This window comes from Bubalus kerabau, chromosome 13, assembly GCF_029407905.1.
Source record: "Bubalus kerabau isolate K-KA32 ecotype Philippines breed swamp buffalo chromosome 13, PCC_UOA_SB_1v2, whole genome shotgun sequence".
NCBI classification, from domain to species: Eukaryota; Metazoa; Chordata; class Mammalia; order Artiodactyla; family Bovidae; genus Bubalus; species Bubalus kerabau.
This window is the reverse complement of record NC_073636.1, coordinates 74,713,296-74,737,224: the sequence shown is the minus strand read 5'-3', so window position 1 is coordinate 74,737,224 and position 23,929 is coordinate 74,713,296. Positions and strand designations below refer to the sequence as shown.

Sequence of the window (23,929 nt, the reverse complement as noted above, 5' to 3'; positions counted from 1 at the left end):
AAGATTGCAGCAAGAATCATGAATTCACATCCCAAGCTCTACTCTCACTACAGTCACAGGGAGCTTTTCTCCTGCACTGTTTCCATCCTTATTTCTATATTTATGGACTGTATCCTATGTGCCTGGAACTGTGCATGGTTCTAGGTGCGTATTCTCATGGTGCTTAGAGCCAACTGGATGAGACAGGAGTAAAGCAGGTAGTCCTACAGGAGAGGAAAGAGGCAGATTTCTGCTGGAGAAGGTAGGGTTAAGAAGCAAGAGGGAAAGGCTGAATATTATCACAAGCAGCCAGAGCTCAGCCCTGACCGGGTGCTCCTTGGACTTCTGCCTCTCAGAGGAGCCCAGTTCCCACGGCCTCTGCAAAAGGAGAGGAACCTGCTGACTGAATCTCTGAAGCCCCAGAACTGTACACTGTGTACCTGGACAGGACCTAAACCTTCCTAGAAATGAGCAACCACAGTGCTCTCAGGATCACAATGGCCACCAAGAAGGAAGTAATTTGTAATTATTTAAGGAAGGAGTTTTAATTCCTACCTTCTACTTTTCCCAGCCCCCACACCTCAAGGAAAGGAGAGGGTTTGGAGAGTGAGTCCATCACAAATGGCTCAAGATTTAATGAATCATGATTGTGATGAAGCCTCCACCGAAACCTCAACAGAGCACATTATTCATGTTTTTCTAGTGAACTGAGATCGACCCAGGGAACAATATGGGTACACACTCCATCATGGCTCACTGGACCACTGCGGCAGCCTGCCCAGGGGCCTCTGTCTCTGCCCTTCATCCCTTAGAAGTCATTCTTCAGCTGCAGCTGCAGGATTCTGTTTCAAAGTGAATCCTAGCCTATGTCCCCATGACCAATCCCTCAGTGACTCTGGTTTTCTGAAAGTCAGATCCTGATTCTTAAAGTTCTAAAAGGTTCTCCATGATCTGTCCCCATAGCCTCTCTGTCTGGTCCCCTTCCACTTCACTTCCCCTTAATCCACTCGGCTCCAGTCACCCTGGTCCTATCTGCCTCTCAAACACACTAAGCACATTTTTTGACAGACTCTGCTCAATGCCTCGGAGAAGGCAATGGCACCCCACTCCAGTACTCTTTCCTGAAAAATCCCATGGACGGAGGAGCCTGGTAGGCTGCAGACCACGGGGTAGCTAGAGTCAGACACGACTGAGCGACTTCACTTTCACTTTTCACTTTCACGCACTGGAGAAGGAAATGGAAACCCACTCCAGTGTTCTTGCCTGGAGAATCCCAGGAACGGGGGCCTGGTGGGCTGCCGTCTATGGGGTCGCACAGAGTCAGACACGACTAAAGCCACGCAGCAGCCGCAGCTGAATGCCTCTTTATCACAGAGGGTTTCCTGGACTCTCTACCACCTTCTGAATCCCCATCACTCCCTTTCTTCATGACTCTCATCAAGACCTAGCATAGGATTTTCACATTTTTATTGTCTGTCTCCCTCCTAGAAAGATATATTATTACTATTTACTGTATTTTGTTTACAGCTGTTTCCCTACTCAAGAAACCATGCTCTCGGAACCAAAAGGATAAATTTTGATAAATATTTCTAAGCAAATGACTCTCCTATTTAATACTCATGCTAAGTGCCCCATCATTGAAGAGAGTGGATAAAGTAAAATTCCTGTGAGTCTCTATGAGGATGAGCCCTGTCTATAATTACGCATGTAACTGTCATTGATATCATTATAGGAAAATAAAATATGGTCTGAAGGGGAGTAAGAGGAAGAGCATTGAGTCTTGACTAACATTGTACCAGCGTGGAAAAAGCAGTCTTGACCCCACAAGCAAACTCAAGGAAGTACTGCATCTTGCTCTGCCTGCAGTTAACTTTGGAGGGAGTAGCCCTCATAATCAACAAGAGTCTGAAATTCAGTACTTGAGTGCAACTTCAAAAATGACAGCTGTTCTTGGGTTGTTTCCAAGGCAAGCCATTCAACATCACAGTAATTCAAGTCTATCCCCATACCACTGATGCTGAAGAAACTGAAGTTGATTGGTTCTATGAAGACATAGAAGAACTCTGATAACTAACAACAATAACAAAAAAATGTTCTATTCATCATTGGAGATTGGAATTCAAAAGTAGGAAGTCAAGAGATACTTGGAGTAACAGGCAAGTTTGGCCTTGGAGAACAAAATGAAACAAGGCAACTAGCTGAATTCTGCCAAGAGAATGCATGGTCACAGCCAATACCCTTTTTCAACAACACGATAGATGATTTTACACATGGACATCACTGAATGGTCAACACTGAAATCAGATTGGTTTCATTCTTTGTAGCTGAAGATGGAGAAACTGTGTAGAGTCAGTAAAAACAAGACCTGAAACTGACTGTAGCTCAGATCATCAGAGTCTTATAACAAAATTTAGGCTTAAACTAAAGAAAGCGAAAAAACTACTAAGCCAACCAAGTATGACTTAAACCCAATCTACTGTGAATATATAGTGGAGGTAACAAATAGATTCAAGGGATTAGAACTTGTGAACAGTGTGCCTGAAGACTTATGTTTGGAGGTCCGTAATACTGTACAGGAGGCAACAAACAAAACTATTCCAAAGAAAGAGAAAAGCAAGAAGACAAAGTGGAATATTTCACTGGTCTCTGGCTGGAAACATTGAAAAGTACAAGTCTTATCATTATTTATACTAAAGAAAGCAAAGCTAGAGATGTTGAGAATTTGCCCAAGACTGGAAAGATATGAAAAACAGCGCCGACACCCTGTGTGTTCTCATTCATTCAAATACTAATACTACTACCTGCGGAGGTCTCCATGACAAACTTTACTAGTCTGTGGTGAAACAGATACTGTCTGTTTCCAAAGTTGCCTTCATTCTAAATCTTCCCAGAAGCAGAGCAGGAAAGCATCATCAAAGTCCCTTTGCTTGGAAGAGTCGGATCTGCTATGTTAGGCACTGAATACAGCAGCTAAGTGCCATCTCTACACCTGCATTTCCTCCCTTGATGGATTCTTAGCTTGATTAATGGAAAAACGTAGGCAAAATGCTAACACAGAGCCAGGGATACTAAACAGTAGTTGACCTTTCTTTACCTGAAGTATGAACCCTCCTCCCCACATGTGATCTCAGGGAATCAGATATCTTAGGTAAGTGGACAACTGAGTCTCATACCCATTCTCCTTCTGAGAGTCAGGAGGACAATCTGCTCCCCAGTTTGAGATTAAAAGTAACAAGGAAAAGTTGTCAAGTTGATGTGAGTATCTCTCAGGGTTCTCTGTAGCTTGTGATGATATTAAGGAGTCGATGATGGTATAATGGGTTTGCTTCCTATACCCAATAGGGCACAGTCTCTGCAAAGGGGAATGGGAGGTGCCCACTGTCTGCAGAACAGTTAGGAGGACCACCATTTCCATGGACACTATTTGTTAAGGTTTGTAATTATAAACAACAGACTCCAGTCAGTTTAATTTTAAATATACATTTACTGAAATATAAACCATAGTGTTTGAAGCTACAGAAATGAAAATTGCAACATCATTGTGTGGAAAAGGGGCTTTTTTAAACCAAACTCTCCTCTCATTACTGATGTTGAGAACTGGATGCTGGAAATTCCACCTTGGACACCCACAAGGAGAGCAGTGATGGTGGGGACCTGGATGAAGGTGAAGATGCCTTGAGGATTGGGGTGAAAACAAAAGTCCTGTGTTACACCGCAGGCTCTGCAGTTACTCTGGTCATGAGGGATGTGCTTCTACATTCCTTCCTACTTTCTTCAAATAACTATAAACTGTCTCATTGGTGTCAGGAACTGGGTGAAGTGCTAGGGGTAAAGACAAGACGTGCTCTCATGGGGCTGAGAACCAGCTGGATGAGACAGAATTAGACACGTTGACCAATGGAGGAAAGGAAAAGGCAGGCTCTCCTAAGGATGGTTGGGGAAGGAAGGACTGTGAGGAGACTGAAGAGGTTCAGACGCAGCCACAGCCCAGCCCTGCAGGGGTCCTCCTCGGACTTCAGAGTTCCTGAATCCATTATTCGCATGTCCTCTGCAAAAAGAAAGGAGCTTGTTGACTGCCATCAGTATAGCCCCAGACCTAGACAATGGTCAACTTAATAGATCCCATATTTTCAAAAAAATATGGAACCACATTCCTGAACCATGAACAAGAAGGAAGTGAATTTTCCAAGACTATGTAGGGCACCCAGAAGCACTGCAGACCTGCCCTGCAGGGTGGCTGAGTCAGTGTCCCCAACTGAGAAAGAGGAGCATGTGATCAGGCTGAGATGACCACAAAGAGGCATCAGGGGTTGACCTTCTGCCATCCTCTCCCTGGAGAACTCGCTCAGTGTGGTTTCGCAGGACACTGCAGCCTCTCCTCCTGACAGCAGCGAGGAGGAAGACACTGTGCAGGGTGAATGGTGTGTGGCCCCCTGAGCTCCGCCCCTTTCCCCAGCCCTTCCCCTCCTCCTGTGCCCTGGCCCCTGTCTTACCACAGGGACCCTGCCTCTTGAGAGCAGGTCTTCATGCAGTCCTCTAACTTTTCGAAGTTGTTTCCATTCCCTTCACAGCCACCATACACAAACTGCTCGCAGAGGCCGGTCTGGGCGTTGTAGAAGTACCTGGTCATCACGGCATTGCAGCCACCTGTTACTTTAGGCTCCAGGCAGAGGGCAGGCTTAGGAGCTGCTGGAAGGAGAGGGGCAATGGCTCAGTTATGAGGATGTCATCAAGCTCCATACAAAGACAACAGCTAGAGCCCCTAGTTCGTTTGCCATAGAGAATGTTAAGGTTGTGGAGGAATGCCAGATTGAAAAGACCATTTGAAAACCTCCTTTCTGGGACAGAATCATGAATGTTGCTAGGGTGACATGATGTAGTAATCATGTACAAATGTATATCTCCTCATGCAGTCTTCTAAGGAGGTTTGGTATAATGTATTTGAACAGTCTTAAATCATCTGTGAGACTTCCGAGGTCATCCAGTGGTTAAGAATCTGGCTTCCAATACTGGTCTCATAGGTTCAATCCCCTCTCAGGAAACTATACTCTCCAGTGCTGTAGACACTAAGGCAGCAGGGCATAAATTCTTTATATTCATGATTGTTAACCTGTTCAAAGAATCCATGTAACATATTTCCCCTCTTCAGATGAGGAAACTGCAGATAACTTTCCCCAGGAACAGAGCATGCAGGTGGTAGAGTCAGGACAAATTGCTATGATGTCACAACCCATCTAATACAATACCTAATTCTACCAGGAATTCAGAAAATACAGTGCACTTGTAAGAGTATCTGGAGTCAGTCCTATGCTCATTACTTCCTTGTACCCAAGGTAACACAAGCCCCCAACCACGGGCCAGAGCGAGCCTGGGTTTCTCCTAACACAAATCTGTGATGTCTCTGCTGCTGCTGCTGCTGCTGCTAAGTTGCTTCAGTTGTGTCCGACTCTGTGTGACCCCAGAGACCACAGCCCACCAGGCTCTACCATCAACGAATTCCCCAACACCCACTGGGCGTCCCCTATTGAAATGACGTCTGATTTGAAATTCAAGCAGTTAGTGCAGATCCCAAAGGTTAAGCACTCATGACTGTCCCCAGTTTAGTGCCAGACACGTGGTCCCTACTTACTTTGGCTTGTGACCAAATGGATAAAATGGGGAAGCCCATGAACTCACCTTCATGTTCAATAACTGACAGTTACTTATGACCAAACCTAGGAAAACACTTACTTGTTGTTCTCAGATAATATACATGAAGCATTTACAAACAGTGAAATGGAGGAGACATGTAGGGCAAAGGGGGTGTGGAGGTGTGCCAAGCCTCCATTTCTTTGTGAGAACTGCACCCTCACAATCGTATTCACCACCCAGAAAACTCTGAACTATGTATTTATGCACTGTCGAGGTTTCAAGAAATGGGCATATTTACTGAATCATCGGTCACTGGTGATTGATCTGAATCTGTGTGTCCTTCACTCTTCCCCGAGGTGCAGAAACTACAAACCTTTATTCTCCTCGTTGAATGCTGAGTATTCAATCTTGAGTGTTTGGTATTCCTCTAGTGTATGGTTATCGAACTGTATTCCAGAAATCATCACCTGACCTATGAAAGAGAGTACATTTCAAGAGTTTCAGGAGGCCTGCTTCATGAAACAGGAAATGGATCACACATGGACAAGATAGAAACAGTCAAAAGACAATAAGATAAAGGGCCTTGAGACTTTTGTAATATTGTCTCACCCTCATCCCACATCCTACCACACAAGGGCTTTGTTTCTGGTTTCCCTGCAGTTGCCCTCTTCCGTGGTTCAACGTCTTTTGATTAACTTTAATAATACAGGAATAAACATTATTTGATAAAGAAATATTTTTACTTGGCCAAAGCAAGTAGGTAGGTAGAGAAATTATTTCAGAGTAACACATTATGGTGGAGAATGAACAAATGGTAACGACAAGCAAACAAAGTCTTTATCTTCATAGCTCGTCACCTATTTGAAGAACTCATGGAATGTTTCCCCTGTTCAGATGAGGAAAGTGCAGATGACGTGCCCCAGCATACAAGCATGCGGGTGGCCTAGTCAGGACAAGACACAGCCATGTCCCAACCCATTTGATACACTACTGATTGGCTGAGAACTCGAAAATACAGAGAACTGGTGAGATTTTCCAGGTCCAGGGTCTTATTTTCTCTATTCACCTCTCCCCAAGCCTTGCATGAGCCCTCAAATCACAGGAGAGGGTGGGTCTGGGATTATTCCTGACACCAAATACATGGTTTTTCCACCAACCATCCAAACCAGCAGCCAAGGGACAGACCACTGTCAATTGACTTCTGATACCATATCTGTGGAGTTAGTGACGATGCCACAGGTTGAGATACCAAGACTGCCCTGACTTCAGATGCAGCCATGTGGGCTGGCCTTATCATGCTCTGACCAAGAGACTGAAAGTTGAACTTTCCATGACCCCAACTCCATGCCCAAAAACTCAATCGAACCAGCAACCAAACTCAGGAAACCTCTTACTCACTGTCCTCACTTTAAGGTTCAGGATAAAATCAGAAACAGTGAAATGGAGGAGATCTTTAGGGCACAGGAAGAGTGGAGGTGAGCGGGGCTTCCATGCCCTCCTGAGCAAAACACCCTCACCTCAGGACCATTTGCTTCCCCCTCATAAGCTCTTTGAGCCAATATTTATGGATTTGTGCTGAGGTTTCACTTAACAGCCATAAGTACTGAATCGTCAGCCAGTGGTACTGATCTCAGTCTCAGTGCCCTCCCCTCTCCCCATAGGTGCAGAAAGTTCAAACCTCTAATTGCTTTATTGATTATTTCAGCCAATCCTGTTAGTATACTGGCTCCCTTTGTGACAATCTTGGTACCTATGAAAGAAAAGATTTCAAAACTTTCAGCAATATTGGACCATGAACCAAGAGAAGTTTCAAATATGGAAAATAAAATCATAGGCAATAGTGGACAAAGGAAAAGGTTTGGAGAATTTGCTAATATTGTACCAGCCTTTGTCCCATGACCCCAAGGAAGCAGGTAGTGAAATCTTTTCATGAATCTCTCCTGGTGGAAAATGACCAAACTTTGCCATGAAATGAAAAAAAATCTGTTTAGTTTTATGGCTGCTAAATTTCAAAAGACTCACTTAGCCTGATCTACTGTTCAGATGAGGACTATAGATGACTTGACTGAGGACACATGCCATGAGGGTGATAGGGTCCAAACAAGATATTTCCCTGCCAAAACCCAATTGATATACTATCCTCGTCTGTCAGGAACTCTGAACATATCGATAAATGCTGAGAGCTTCTGGGTGCAGTGTCCTACTTTCATTACTCCCCCAGGATTAATGAGTAACTTTCATTACTCCCCAGGATTCACCTGAGCTTCCCTGAGACTCACAGGGAGAGTGAGTCTGGGTTTCCCTGACACCAAATCTGTGGTGTCTCTAGAAACAACATGCAATTCCTCCAAACACCCACTGGGTGTCCAACAAGGCAATTTAATTCTGACAGCAAATCCATGGAGTTAGTATAGATTGTGTAAGATGAGGGCTCAGAACTGTCCTCAGCTCAGATACCAGCCATGTTATCCCGAGTCACCCCTGATTTGATAAAGTGTCTAAAACTGGGAAGTTCCATCACCCCACTCCACATTCAGTAACTCAGTAAATCTGATGACCATACTCAGGAAGACCACTTGAATCGGAGTGTCGCATTATCAAAAAGAATACATCCTGGCACAGCAAAATGAGTGAGAAGTTCAGGGCAAAGTGGAAGTTGAGGTGTGTGGAGCCTCCATGCCCTAGAGAGCACAGGATCCTCACATCACCACCATGTGTTACCACTCCAAACGCTCTCTGAATGCCCACATTCATGGATTCTTATAGAGGTTTCTTTAAATAGGCACTGTGATTGAATCATAGACCAGTGGTTCTTTTTCTCAATCTAGTGCTCTCTCCTCTCCCCAGAGTTGCAGAAAGTTCACACCTGTAGCCACACCATCGATGATACTTGTAACCACATCTATTACTGAACGCTTCTCAGGTCCCCTTCTATGGCTTGTCTCCACACCTATGAAAGACAGGAAATTCCAATAGTTTTAGGAAGCCTGGGACGTGAACCAACTAAGGATGAAATATGCACAAAAAATAGTAGTCTACTATGAACAAGGGAGGGTACAAATATGGATAATAAATAATAGTCAAATGGGGACATGGGAAAGGGCCTGGAAACTTTCCAAATAATGTCTCAGCTTTGGTATCAGGAGTCATCCTAGACAGGGCTCATTCTTACATCCCTCGCAAAATATTCAACCCAAATTTTCTAATTATTTTTCATGAAAAAAGAATCCTCATTATTTGACATCTAAATATTCTTTCTTACCCAAAGTAAGAGATTAAAGACATGTTTTTAGATTTACACGTCTTGGGGGAATATGGACAAAATTCACCATGAAATATTTATGCACTGTTGAGGTTTCAAGAATTAGGCTTATTGATTGAAGCATTGGTCATTGATCACAATCTCAGTGTCCTTCCCTCTTTCCCGAGTGCAGAATCTACAAACCTGTATTATCCTCACTGAGTGTTGAGTATTCAATATTGAGTGTTGGCAATTCCTCTCGTGTATGGTTATCAAACTGTATTCTGGAAATCATCACCTGACCTATGAAAGAGAATAAATTTCAAGAGTTTCAGGAGGCCTGGTCCATGAAACAGGAAAAGGATCAAACATGGATAAGAAAATGACAGTCAAAAGACAACAAGGGAAAGGGCCTGGAGACTTTCGTTATATTGTATAAGCCTTGCTCCCACAGGCCACCCCACAAAGGCTATGTTTCTTGTTTCCCTGCTTTGCGCTCCTGAGTGGTTCTCCGTCTTTTTATTATTTTAGTAATACAGGAATAAACATTATATGATAATGAAACATTTTAACTTGGCCAAAGCAAGTAGGTAGGTAGAGAAATCTTTTTCAGATCAACACTTTGTGGTGGAAAATGGACAAATCTGGCTATGATTCATTAACAAAGACTTTCCATTCATAACTCTTCATCTATTCAAAGAACTCATGGAATATGTTTCCCCTGTTCTGATGAGGAACCTGCAGATGACTGGCCCAGGATACAGGCCTGTGTGTGGACTGGTCAGGACTAGATACTGCCATGTCACAACCCACCTGATACACTACTGATTGGCTCAGAACTTGAAAATACTGAAAACTGATGAGATTTTCCAGACCAGGGTCTCACTTTCTCTACTCACCTCTCCCCAGGCCTCACATGAGGCCTCAAATCACAGAGGAGGGTGAGCCTGGGTTTTTTCCTGAAAAAAATACGTGGATTTTCCACCAATTATCCAATTCCCAACAGTCAAGGGGCAGACCACTGTCAGTTAACATCTGATACCATATCTGTGGAGTTAGTGCCGATGCCACAGGTTGAGTTCTCAAGACTGTTCTGACTTCAGATGCCAGCCATGTGGACTCGCGTTATCATGTTTTGCCAAGTGACTGAAAGTGCACTTTCTATGACCCCAATACCAAGCTCAAAAACTCAGTTGAACCAGTGACTAAACTAAGGAAACCTCTTACTCACTGTCCTTACATTAAGGTACAGGATAAAATCAGAAACAGTGAAATGGAGGAGAATTTTAGGGCACAGGAGGAGTGAAGATAGGTAGAGCGTCCACGCCCTCCTGTGCAGAACACCCTCACCTCAGGACCATTTACTCCCCCCTCACAAACTCTCTGGCCAACATTTATGGATTTGTGCTGAGGTTTCTACTCAACAGCCGTAAGTACTGAATCATCAGCCAGTGGTACTGATCTCAGTCTCAGTGCCCTCCCCTCTCCCCATAGGTGCAGAAAGTTCAAACCTCTAATTGCTTTATTGATTATTTCAGCCAATCCTGTTAGTATACTGGCTCCCTTTGTGACAATCTTGGTACCTATGAAAGAAAAGATTTCAAAAATTTCAGTAATATTGGACCATGAACCAGGATAAGTTTCAAATATGGAAAATAAAATCATAGGCAACAGTGGACAAAGGAAAAGGCTTGCAGAATTTGCTAATATTGTACCAGCCTTCGTCCCAGGAGCCCAAGGAAGCAGGTAGAAAAAACTTTTCATGAATCTCTCCATGTGGAAAATGACCAAACTTTGCCATGAAATGAGAATAAGCTGTTTAGTTTTATGACTGGTAAACGTTCAAACAACTCATTTAGCACTTCTTTACTGTTTAGACGAGGACTACAGATGACTAGCCTTAAGTCACAAGCAAGAGGGTGATATGGTCCAAACAAGATACTTCCCTGTCAAACCCACTGGATATACTATCCTTTTCTGCCAGGAACTCTGAAAATATCGATGAATGCTGAGAGGCTCTACTTTCATTACTCCCCTGTCCACAGGACTCACCTGAGCTCCCAAAACACAGGGAGAGTGAGTCTGGGTTTCCCTGACACCAAATCAGTAGTGTCTCTTGAAACAACATGCAATTCCTCCAAACACCCACTGGGTGCCCAAAGAGCAATTTAATTCTGACAGCAGGGAGTTAGTATAGATTGTGTAAGTTGAGGGCTCAGAACAGTCCTCAATTCAGATGCTAGCCGTGTTATCCCTAGTCACGCCTGATTTGACATGTGTCTAAAACTGGGAAGTTCCATTACCCCACTCCATGTTCAATAACTCAGTAATCTGATGACTATACTCAGGAAGACCACTCTCAAAAGAATGTCATGTTTTCATCAAGGATGAATCTAGGCACAGAGAGATGAGAGAGTAGTGCAAGGCAAAGTGGAAGTTGAGGTGTGGGGAGGCTCCATGCCCTGGAGAACACAGGACCCTCACATCACCGCCGTGTGCTACCACCCCAAACGCTCCCTGAGTGCCCATATTAATGGATTCTTATTGGGGTTTCACTAAACAGGCATTTTGATTGAATCATTGGCCAGCGGTGCCTGTTCTCAATCTAATGCCCTCTCCTCTCCCCAGAGTTGCAGAAAGTTCACACCTGTAGCCACACCGTCGATGATACTTGTAACCACATCTATGACTGAACGCTTCTCAGGTCCCTTTCTATGACTTGTCTCCACACCTATGAACGACAGGAAATTCCAACCGTTTCAGGAAGTCTGGGACATGAACCAAGTAAGGATCAAATATGCAAATAAAATAGTAGTCAACACTAGGCAAGGGAGGGAACAAACATGGATAATAAACAATAGTCAAAAGGGGACATGGGAAAGGGCCTGGAAACTTTCCTAATAATGTCTCAGTTTTGGTATCAGGAGTCATCCTATACAGGGCTCTTTCTTACATTCCCTCTAGAACATTCATCCCAGGTTTTTCTAATTAGTTTTCATGAAAGAATAATACTCATTACTTGACACCTAAATATTCTTTTCTGCCTAAAGTAAGTAGTTAAAAAATTATTTACATTAACACATCTTAGCGGAACATGCGCAAAATTCACCATGAAATATTTATGCACTGTTGAGGTTTTAAGAAATAAGCTTATTGATTGAATCATTGGTCATTGATCAGAACCTCAGAGCCCTTCCCTCTTCCCTGAGATGCAGAAGCTACAAACCTTTATTTTCCTCACTGAGTGTTGAGTATTCAATATTGAGTGTTGGCAATTCCTCTCGTGTATGGTTATCAAACTGTATTCTGGAAATCATCACCTGACCTATGAAAGAGAGTAAATTTCAAGAGTTTCAAGAGGCCTGGTCCATGAAACAGGAAAAGGATCAAACATGGATAAGAAAATGACAGTCAAAAGACAACAAGGGAAAGGGCCTGGAGACTTTCGTTATATTGTATCAGCCTTGCTCCCACAGGCTAACCCACAGGGACTGTGTTTCTTGCTTTCCAGGCAGTTGTCCTCCTCTGTGGTTCAATATCTTTGGATTACTCTCAATAATACAGAAATAAACATTATTTGATAAAGAAATATTTTTACTTGGCCAAAGCATGCAGGTAGAGAATTTTTTTCAGATCAACACTTTGTGGTAGAAAATGGACAAATCTGGTCATGAGACGTGAGTAAAGTCTTTCTGTTCATAACTCATCATCTGTTCTAAGAACTCATGTACATGCTTCCCCTGCTCAGATGAGGAAACTGCAGATGACTTGTGCCGGGACACAAGCATGTGGGTGGACTGGTCAGGATACAGTATTCTCATGTCACAACCCATTTGATACACTATTGATTGGCTAGGAGCTCAACAATACAGAGAACTGGTGACAGTTTTCAGGTCCACGTGCTTACTTTCACTACTCATGTCTCCCCAAGCCTCACCTGAGACCACAAATCAAAAGAGAGCATGAGTCTGGGTTTTGTCCTAATGCCAAATACGTGGTTTTTCCCCCAACCATCCAATTCCCAACACCCAACAGGCCTCTCACTGTCCCTTGATTTCTGATACCGTATCTGTGGAGTCAGGGCCAATGCCACAGGTTGAGGTATCAAGGATGCCCTGACTTCAGAGGCCAGCCATGTGTTCTCGAGTTATCATGCTTCTGATCAAGTGACTGAAACTCGAAATTTCCCTCACTCCACCTCCATGCTCAAACACTCAATGGAACAAGCGACCAATCTCAGGAAAACTCTTAATCACTGTTCTCAAATTAATGTCCAGAAAAAAACTCAGAAATGGTGAAATGGAGGAGATCTTTAGGGCACAGGAGGAGTGGAGTTAGGCAGAGCATCTACGCCCTCCTGAGCAGAGCACCCTCACCTCAGGACCATTTGCTCCCCCTTCATAAGCTCTCTCAGCCAATATTTATGGATTTGTGCTGAGGTTTCACTCAACAGGCATAAGTATTGAATCGTCAGCCAGTGGTACTGATCTCAGTCTCAGTGAGTGCCCTCCTCTCCCCATAGGTGCAGAAAGTTCAAACCTTTAATTGCTTTAGTGATTATTTCAGCCAATCCTGTTAGTATACCGGCTCCATTTTTGACAATCTTGGTACCTATGAAAGAAAAAATGTCAAATTTTCAGAAATATTGAACCATGAACCAGGACAAGTTTCAAATATGGAAAATAAAATTATAGGCAAAAGTGGACAAAGGAAAAGGCCAGGAGAATTTTAATATTGTGCCAGCCTTTGTCACACGAGCCCAAGGGAGCAGGTAGAGAAATCTTTTCATAAATATCCTCTGGTGGAAAATGACCAAAGGTGGTCATGAAATGTGAAAAGCTGTTTAGTTTTATGACTGGTAGATGTTCAAAGAAGTCATTTACCGCTTATCTGGTGTTCAGATGAGGACTATAAATGACCTGACTGAGACGTCATGAGGCTGATAGGGTCTGAACAAGATACTTCCCTGTCACAACACTTGATATACTATCCTCTTCTGCCTGGAACTCTGAACATATGGATAAATGCTGAGAGCCTCTGGGTCAGTGTCCTACCTTCATTATTCCCCTGTCCGCAGGACTCACCTGAGCTCCCAAAGCACAGGGAGAATGAGTCTGGGTTTCCAACACCAAACCTGTGATGTCTCTAGAAACAACATGCAATTCCTCCAAACACCCACTGGGTGTCCAACAAGGCCATTTAATTCTGACAGCAAATCCAGGGAGTTAGTATAGACTGTGTAAATTGAGGGCTCAGAACAGTCCTCAGTTCAGATGCCAGCCATGTTATCCCGAGTCACCCCTGATTTGACATGTGTCTAAAACTGGGAAGTTCCATTGCCCCACTCCATGTTCAATAACTCAGTAAATCTGATGACCATACTGAGGATGACCACCCCACATGGATGTCACACTATCATAAAGGATAAACCTAGGCACAGCAAAATGAGTGAGGTGTGCAGAGCAAAGTGGAAGTGGAGGTTTGGGGAGCCTCCACGCCCTAGAAAGCATAGGACCCTCACATCACATCATGTGTTACCACCCCAAATGCTCCTTGAAATGCATATTTATCGATTCTTATTGAGGTTTCACCAAACAGGCATTTTGATTGAATCATTGGCCATTGGTGCCTGTTCTCAATCTCAGTGCCCTCTCCTCTCCCCAGAGTTGCAGAAAGTTCACACCTGTAGCCACACCGTCGATGATGCTTGTAACCACATCTATGACTGAACGCTTCTCAGGTCCCCTTCCATGGCTTGTCTCCACACCTATGAAAGACAGTAAATTCTAACAGTTTCAGGAAGTCTGGGACATGAACCAAGTAAGAATCAAATATGCAAATAAAATAGTAGTCCACACTGGACAAGGGTAGGGACAAATATGGATAATAAACAATACTCAGAAGGGAACGTGGGAAAGACCTGGACACTTCCTTAATACTGTCTCAGCTTTGGTCCCAGTGCTCAACCTACACCGGCCTGTTTTTTACACTCCCTGCAACACATTTATTCCAGGTCTTTCTGATTATTTTTCATGATAGATGAACACTCACTATTTGACACATAAATATTCTTTCTTGCACAAAATAGTAAAGGAAATTTTTTCAAATTTTTTTAGATTAACATATATTGGTGTACAATGTAGGAAATCAGCATGAAATGCGATTCACTTCCTCATACATATGAATGGTAATCTGTTCCAAAACCCATGTAACATGTATCTCCTGCTCTGATGAGAAAATTGCAGATGACTTGTTCCAGGACATGGCATGCGGGTGGCAGGGCCAGGACAAGATACTAGCATGTTACAACCCATTTGATACACTCCCTGATTCTCCCAGGAACTCTGGAAATACAGATAACTAAGATCAGTTTCTGGTTGCAATGTGTACTTTCATTGCTCTCCATTTTTGGAGCATCACCTGAGCCCCAAATCACAGGGGTGAGTGATTCTGTGTTTTTCCCTGGCACCAAATATGTGGTGTCTCTACCAACAGCAACCAATTCCCCAAACATCCACTAGGTGTCCAACAAGTCCATTTACATCTGAGGGGAATCAATGGAGCTATTGCAGATTCTGTAGGTTGAGGGCTCAAGAATATTCAGTTCAGATGCCAGCCATGAGACCCCATGTCAAGCATGCTTGTGACCAAATAATTAAAATGGGAGGCTTGCAGGTCCATAACCCCATCTTCAAATTCAACAACTCAATAGAACCAGTGGCTGAACTTCGGAAAACCATTGCTTGCATTCCCAAAATAGAACTTGAGGCAGAAAAATGGAAGAGATGTGCAGGCAAAGAAGGAGGGAGGTGTACCCAGCCTCTGTGTCCTAGTGAGCACAGCTTCATATCAGCTTCCTGTATTCATCAACCCACAAGCTCTCTGAGCCCAGTTCTTATGTATTTCTCCCGAGGGTTCACTGAGCAGGTATGTTGGCTGGAGTGTCAGCCACTGTGATTGATCTCACTCTCAGTTTCCTCCCTTCTCCTCAGAGGTGCTGGAATGGCAGTTGTTGAAAACTGCAAACGGTAAAGGCATGCTTGTCATTTCCTGGACACCAACCACTTGAGATTCCCTTGAGTTGCCTCTTCTGACTCATCTCATGACATCTAACGGCAGGAAACCCCAACAGTTTTAGGAGAACTAGGCCATTAACTAAGAGATGGTACAAATTTGAAGCTTTCTATTACAATGCAGGGCTTTCCTGGTGGCTCAGCTGGTAAAGAAACCACCTGCAATGCAGGAGACATGATTTCTATATGTGTTGAGAAGATCCCCTGGAGAAGGCAAAGGGATCCCATCCCAGGATTCCAGCCTGGAGAATTCCATGGATTATACAGTTCATAGAGTTGCAAATAGTTGGACCTGACTGAGCAACTTTCACTTTACTTACTTTTATTACTACACTATAGTGAGGTTCAGGGACATGACAGGGAACAGGAATAGAGAGTCTCCAAAATGGGGACCCTGATCTGGTAGAGTTAAATATGTATAAATTGTAATATATATCTTTATGAGAGTCAAGATATCAGTGGAGTTAAACCTTTGCAAGTTAAGTCTTCCCTGATTGTCCAGTAGATAAGAATGCTCATGCTAAGGCAGGGGACATGGGTTCTGTCCCGGGTTGGGAAGATTCCACATGCCTTGCAGGAACTAAGAAGGTGAACTGCAACTTATGAGCCCAATTCCTAGAGCCCTTGCTCTGCAACAAAGAAGCCACTTCAACTAGAAGGCTACACACCACAACCAGAGAGTAGACTGCAGAACTAGAGAATATCCTTCCACAGGGAGGAAGACCAGTGCTGCCAAGACCAAAGAAAAAACAGACAGTAATCCTGACCATGACAGGAGAAATCCAGAGATGGTTGGAAATACCACTCCACACCTGCCCTGCCCCCTTCCATGGACTTCTATCATTTTCCCAGAAGCTGTAGAAGAGAGGTGAGGATGGACCTACCTTCATCCTGGATATGGTGTATATTCAGCGGGGTGCTGTCCACCAGGATAACCAGGAGGAAGAGAAGGGCTGTGGAGAGACAGAGGCGTCTCATCTTGGTGGCCTTGCAGGAGGGCTCCTGAGGATGCTGGGGATGTACTGAGCTTTAATATCCTGGCTGAGGGGTGGGATCAGGTGATGAGGAGGGGAGTGGGCAAGGGGAGGAGTTGGGTCAGTCCTGTTTATTGCGTAATCTCCCTACCTAACCATGCCTCCTGCTTCTGTCTGCAGGGCTCAAAAGCCCAGTAAAGAGCACTTCTCATTGATGCCTGTGGGTCTCATGTAAACACAGATTGTGATCAGAGAGATGGAGTTTGTCCTATATGGACAGTCAGGGAGCATCCCAGCCCCTACAGCAGCGCCTGGCATGTGATGAATGATAAGTAGGTGGATGAGGGCAGATCAGAGGACAGACCAGTGACCAGCAGTGTGGTAACCAGGCCCTCCATTTCAGCCAGCTGCAGGTGTCGTCTCCTCTGGACCTCGATGTCCTGACCCCCCCTCAGATGACAGGTGTGACACAGGCACCTTCCCACAGCCATTGCCACAGCTTCTCCGGTGGGTGCACACGTGCACCTTACCAGACGTTGCTCCAGGAAGGGACTTAGCTGGTGAAGGTGCTGGTGTCCTGGGCAATAACCCTGTTTATGCATCAAAAAATGAGTAATGGGGGTGGCTCAGGGGAAACAGGGAGCTGAATCTGTCTCCACAGCATGTCCAGCAGTCATCCCTCACCTGGTTTCACCAACAGGACAGCGGTCTCCCTGAGTGGACATCAGGCAACCTCAGAAGAACACCGTATCCACACAGTTCCTCCTGCTCTCTCCCTCTCTGTCGATGGGGCCATAGGACCTCAGTTTGGGTACCAGCTCTGCATTTTCCTACCTTTTTGCCTGAGGATTTAAACCTCTCAGAACCCCAAGTCTTCAGGAGTCACATGAGACACGTGCTGTGCACCCATGTGGTTGCCATGGAACCAATGGATGCAACAGCCATATTTTCCTTCTCCCTAGAAGGCAAAGTCCTTTCTAGTAGTAATAAAAACAGTAATGAGTAACTTCTCCAGGCAAAACTTCGATTCTTTAATGTAACTAGCATTATCCTAGACACATGAAATATGGAGTTCATCTAATCCTAAAAAATCTTTAAAGAAAGGGGGAGAAATTGTTGACATATCCTTGTGTTACTGAGGAGGGACCTGAGATATAAAGAAATAAAGCAATTAGCTTATATCATAGCTTGTAGAGAGAGGATTTGGACCCAGCGATCTGACTTAGAGTCCGTGCACATGCGCTCTGCTGCACTGCAAGCTGTAAATTAGAGTGCACACATGCCACACCCACCATCCCTTCACTCACTCTTGTTTATTACTTGTAGTTACAAACATAGAACACCATTGAGAATGGCGGGAGCTCTCAATACCAACAGCAGTGGGTTACTCACAAAACAAGCCACTGTGTGTCAAGGGTATACTCTCTCTGAGACATTCCACATGCATGATTTTATTTAGCCTCATGTCAATCCTATAACATCTGGGATTCTCGCCCTTTGTCAAGCAGAAAGCAGAGGCTCATAAGTAAAGCCACTTGCTCAGGACACACAGCCTGCTGATGGTAAAACAAGGATTTGCATTCAGGAGGCGCTCTGGCCCTGCCCCTCTTTTTGAGTCAATCTCTGCATCTGAGACCAGGGAGTAGCTGAGACTCTCCCCTCAAATAACTCCTCTTTTCTCCCTTCTCATTTCTCATCAGTCTATCTTTCTCTCTCAATGTCCTCCTCTCCTGGTCTTCCTCACTATGGTCCTAATTACAGGTCCCCCGGATCCACAAGCCTCGTAATGGGCCAGTTCTCACTCCAGCTCCCCCTCTCCTTGCTCATGGAAGTGTGGTCATTAATTAGAAAGCTCCCTGGTCCCTGAAGGCCTCTTTAGAGAAACTGAAAGACAGGAACAAACAGTCACTGTATACTGGATGAAGATAAGCGGTGCCAACCCACTGGGACCCCAGGTCATATCTCTGCTTCTGTTCCTCAGTATCTCCATCTGAATAATGAGAATCTTCAATTCCATGGTAATAAGGCCACATCTTCAAATGATGGAATGCACCTGGGGCAGACAGAAGATGTTTAGATATTTGAGATGCTGTGCCGTTGGAGAGGTATGTTCATATCTGTGTAATAGGTGATTACTTTCTTGCTACATGATAAAAGAGCACCTTATATTTTGAACCCTGTAGTATGTTTTTCCAGATTAGATTTAAGATTAAGAGGGGATGTATCCTTAGGAAGCACTTCTGGCTAAAATATAAAAATATATGTTTCGTTAACTACAGAGTTCATTTTATAATTTTAGGCATTTATAAAATTTCATGGTGGGACATTTCATATAAAATTTTTCCTCCAATTAAAATAAATAAATTTATATTAAAAAAATTTTTATCAATGCAGGACAAATAAACTGGCATCACAGTCCTGGTATTTAAAAAGGACCATGGGTTTCAAATGTGAGTGAGCATCAGAATCCCTGAGTCATTTGGTCAAATACAGATTTCAGATTTTCATTTGGAGAGTTTTGATTCAGTAGCACAGGTTGGGACCTGACTAGCTGCATCAACAAGGTTCCCAACGTGCTGAGGGTGCTACTCAAGGGGCCACACTTTGAAAACCATGAACTAAGCAAAGAAGAGCAACCCTCTTCTCGGGAAGGCAGCCTTCTCTCACTTTCCATAATCTCCACCATTCCTTATTGTCCACCTGCCTCCACACCCACTTGGAATGCTTCCATTTACATTACTCACCTGTCCAGGCGGGCATTTAAAATTGTTACCTGTGATGTGGGCCCACAGTAAGTGTTGATAAAAAAGATACCTTGCTCTTCTTTAACAATCTTATCAATTAAGTAACGTTTTTCCTTTTTTAGAGATGAAGATACTGAACCTCAGCTATGGAAAAGTGACTTTCTGGAAGACAAACAGATGAAAACCAGGAGGAAGACACTTGCCTGTTTTTCACGTGTTTCCAGATATTTCAATTTCATTAATACACAAACAAATGAACACAACCCATGGAAATCTATTTGATATTAACACAGATGATGCATCAAATATACTGGACTTAACTTCATGAGTGTCACATCATATTTACAAGAATAGAAGGTTATGCCAGCCTCTCTAGCACATTCAGGCAGCCACATTCCAAGGCTCTCAAAGTGCTGGTGGGATGGAGGATGAAGGTAAGTATGCAGTGAGGAAGACGATTCCAGCAAGAATCATGAATTCGCATCCCAGGCTCTACTCTCACTGCTTCACGAGGAGCTTTCTCCTGCATTGTTTCCATCCTTACTTAAATATCTGTGGACTATCCTCTCTGCCTGGAGCTGTGCAAAATTCTTTGGGGACTCTCATGGTGCTTAGAGTCGTGCTGGATGAGGCAGGAGTAAAGCAAGTAGTCAAGTATGGGAGAGAGGAAAGAGGCAGATTTCTGCTGAGGTTGTAGGGTTGAGAAGCAAGAGGGAAAGGCTGAATATTATCACAAGCAGCCCTGACTGGGTCCTCCTTGGACTTCAGCTTCTCAGGGGAGCCCAGTTCCCGTGGTCTCTGCAAAAGGAGAGGAACTTGCTGACTGAATCTCTGAAGCCTCAGACCTGGACACTGTGTACCTGGACATGACCTTAAAGCATCCTGGAAATGAGCAACCACAGTGCTCTCAATGTCACAATGACCACCAAAAAGGAAGTGAATTTTGAGCTGAGGTAGGGGTGGAACTACAGACCTGCTCTGTGGCTGGCTGACTTACTCTTCCCACCCAAGAAAGGAGAGCATGAGAGTAAGCTCAGATTATCAGGATGGTGCTTCTAGGGCTGACCATTTGCCAAGTTGGCCCCTGGAGGACATGCTCAGCCCATGATTTCTAAGGGCACTGCAGCCACTTCTCCCAGGAGGCAGCAAGGAAAATAGTCACTGTGGGCGGTTTTGAGGAGTGCATACCCTCCTGAGCTCCACCACTTTTCCCAGTCCTTCCCCTCTCCCGATTCTATACCTGCTATCTTATCCAGGATAGGATAGCACCCACAGGGTCTTAGCACAGCCTGGTCCCCTTTGTAATCTTTTTTCTTAACATTTTAGCTACCGTATACAAAAATCCCAGAACCTGGACTTAGCATTGCAGCTGCGTCTGGTTAGTTTGGCCTTGCAAGGACCCCTGTATGGAGGTGCCAGGCACACACATCAGCCCACAGGGCTATAGGGATGGGAGGATCTCGGTGAAATATGAAGATCGTCAACAAGGCTGGGTCCAAAAGGCCAATACAGAAAATACCAGTTTGTATGCATTAGAGACTGGTAGTGGTGCATGTGAAAAGGCTGTTTCATATCCTGTTTTGTTAGATATTATTATTCATGTTTTTAGGCTTCTAATCAACAGGGTAATATTGTAAATAATTGAATATCATTACTGATATTTATATATGAATTGGCTTGTTGCCACTGATTAGCTGCTAATAGAACAAAAATAAAGGGTACATATTAAGAATATTCTCCAAGTGTTAATGATGACTGGAGCTGGACAATGGCCCATCAGTTTATAATACTAATATCTGTACATATATAGCTGAAAGCTTCCAGTATAAAAAAGAAAGTGTGAAGGCATCATGATTTAATGGAGGAAGGCATGGAAGTAAATCCCCCACTGCTTTCACATCATGGGCACTCGAATCAAGGAATATTGTGGGTATACTGATACTTTGACTTATATAAGAAGTATTAATTGGTCTTTTAACCATTCCTGGAAAAGAGTGTCTAAAACAATTGGATTTCCTAGGAAATGAAAGAACCAAGGGAGTCTTTCATGATGTGAGGGAGGTCACTAGCAAAACCTCAGTCTAACCTTAGAATGGAGGTTTGTTGCCTGGGTAACTAATACCTGATTTGATGGTTGAGTTAGTTGTTGTTGTTGTTGTTTTTAATTTATACATTTTTTTATTTGTAGGATAATTGCTTTACAGAATTTTTTTATTCTCTGTCAAACATCAACATGAGTCAGTGATAGATATAGGTTTTAATTCCCACCTTCTGCTTTTCTCTGACCCCAAAACTCATGGAGAGTTGAGAGTTTCAAGGGTGAATACATCACAAATGCCTAAAGATTTAATGAATCCTGATTTGTGATGAAGCCTCCACAGAAGTTTCAATACAGCAAGATATTCATGCTATTCTCATGAACTGAGATCAATCCAGGCAACAATATGGATACGCATTTCATCATGGCTCACCTGGAAAATACAGCAGCCTGCCCAGGGGCCTCTGTCTCTGCCCATCGTCCCCTAGAGGCCACTCTCCATACTACAGCCACAAGAATCCTGTTTGAAAGTGGATCCTATCCCTTGGCTCCCATGACCATCCCCTCAGTGATGCCCTAGCTTTCTAAGAGTCAAATTCTGATTCTTAAAATTCTACAAACCTCTTCATGACTTGTCCCCAGGCCCTCTCTGTCTCATCCCGTCCACTCCCCTGCCCCTCAACCCTCTCAGCCTCAGCCACTCTGGTCCTGGTTGTTGCTCTAACATTCAGGCACTTGTTTGCAAAGTTCTGTCCAAAGCTTCCTTATCACAGAGTATTTCCCTGACCATTGCCACCCTCCTAATTCCTAACACCCCTTCTCAACACTCATCATATCTGGCATAGGATATTCCCCAGTCTTAATTCTATGTTTCTCTCCTTAATGTGTATATTATTTACTGTATTTTGTTTAGAGTTGTTTCCCTACTCAAAAAACTATGCTCTCAGAGTCAAAAGGATATATTTTCATAAATAATTCTCAAGTAAATGACTCTTCTATTTCATTCTCATGCAAAGTGCACCATCATTGTAGAGAGTGGATAGAGTAAAATTCCTATTAGTCTCTATGATGATGAGGCTTATTTATATAATTATGAATGCACCTGTCATCTATATCATTATAAGAAAATAAAATATAGTCTGATAGGTGAGCATAGGGAAGGGCATTGAGTCTTTACTAAGATCATACCAGCCTGGGAAAAGCATCTTGGCCCCAAGAGCAAACTTAACAAAGTACTTCATTTCTCGCACTGCCTACAGTTGCTTCTGAACTGAAGACCCCCTGCTGTCACTCAGCTCTCTGATGAATTTCATCACAAAGAATTATTTGACACATATGTTCTTTTGCATATGTCATGGAGAAATAAATGTAGGTGGGTTGACAAGTCTTTCAGATGAAAATGCTTTTGGGGAAAACAGAAACCACTGGCCACAAAGGTGTAAATTCTTTGTCCTCATGACTAGTAATCCTTTGAAAAATCTCTAGAAACATGGTAACCCTGCTCTCATGAAAAAGCTGTAGGTGGGAATATCCCAGGACACACAGCATGTAGGTGGTAGGATGAGGACAAGATGCAGTCTGTCACAACCCATTTTATCAAGTCCCTGATTCTGCTAGGAATTCTGAAAATGCAGAAAACTACTGAGGCATTCTGAGTGTTCTGTTCAACATAATATAGTCCCCTTTCCCTGAGCCTCACCCCAGATACAAACAGAGGAAAAGAGTAAGTCTGGGTGTTGTCCCTTTCACCAAAAATGTGGGGTCTCTGCCGACAACAACCAGTTCCTCTATACCCACTGGACATCCAGGAGTCTATTCACTTCTGACACTAAATCTGCAGAGGTGATCCAGACCCTATAGGGTGAGGGCTTCATCTTTAAATACAGCCCACCCTTCAAGTTTTGATCACAGGTCCTGGGATCATTTACACATGTCACCAATTGGCTGTCAATTCAAAGATTCCTTGACCCAATTCCCATGTTGAACAAGTTATCAGAACCACTCACAGAACTAGATACCCTTTACTTATGGTCCCCAGTTATTATAAACTATGAAGCTCTGAGACAGCAGAAGAGAGGAGAAGCATAAGGCAAAGAGGGAGTAGGAATTGCCAAGCATCTTCACCATCTCCAGACACTCCTCCCTTATAAACCCTTGATGTTATCAACCCTCTGAAGCTTTCTGAATCCAAGGTTCATGGGTTTTAATTGATGGTTTGATGTGTGCAGTTTGATTGAATCTTTGGCCAT

The 23,929-nt window shown here is 43.7% G+C and overlaps 1 protein-coding gene across 1 annotated transcript; it reads right to left on the bottom strand.

The window, feature by feature from the left end:
- Positions 1-3,489: 3,489 nt before the first annotated feature.
- On the bottom strand, positions 3,490-16,902 carry LOC129626003 (trophoblast Kunitz domain protein 1). The gene is made up of 12 exons (XM_055545117.1): positions 16,809-16,902; positions 14,535-14,618; positions 13,391-13,462; positions 12,078-12,176; positions 11,499-11,582; positions 10,363-10,434; positions 9,056-9,154; positions 8,477-8,560; positions 7,289-7,360; positions 5,984-6,082; positions 4,473-4,668; positions 3,490-4,027 (listed from the first exon to the last, which is right to left on the bottom strand). Coding segments are annotated over exons 1-12 (1,056 nt in total). The 3' UTR covers positions 3,490-4,026.
- Between the last annotated feature and the right edge of the window lie 7,027 nt (positions 16,903-23,929).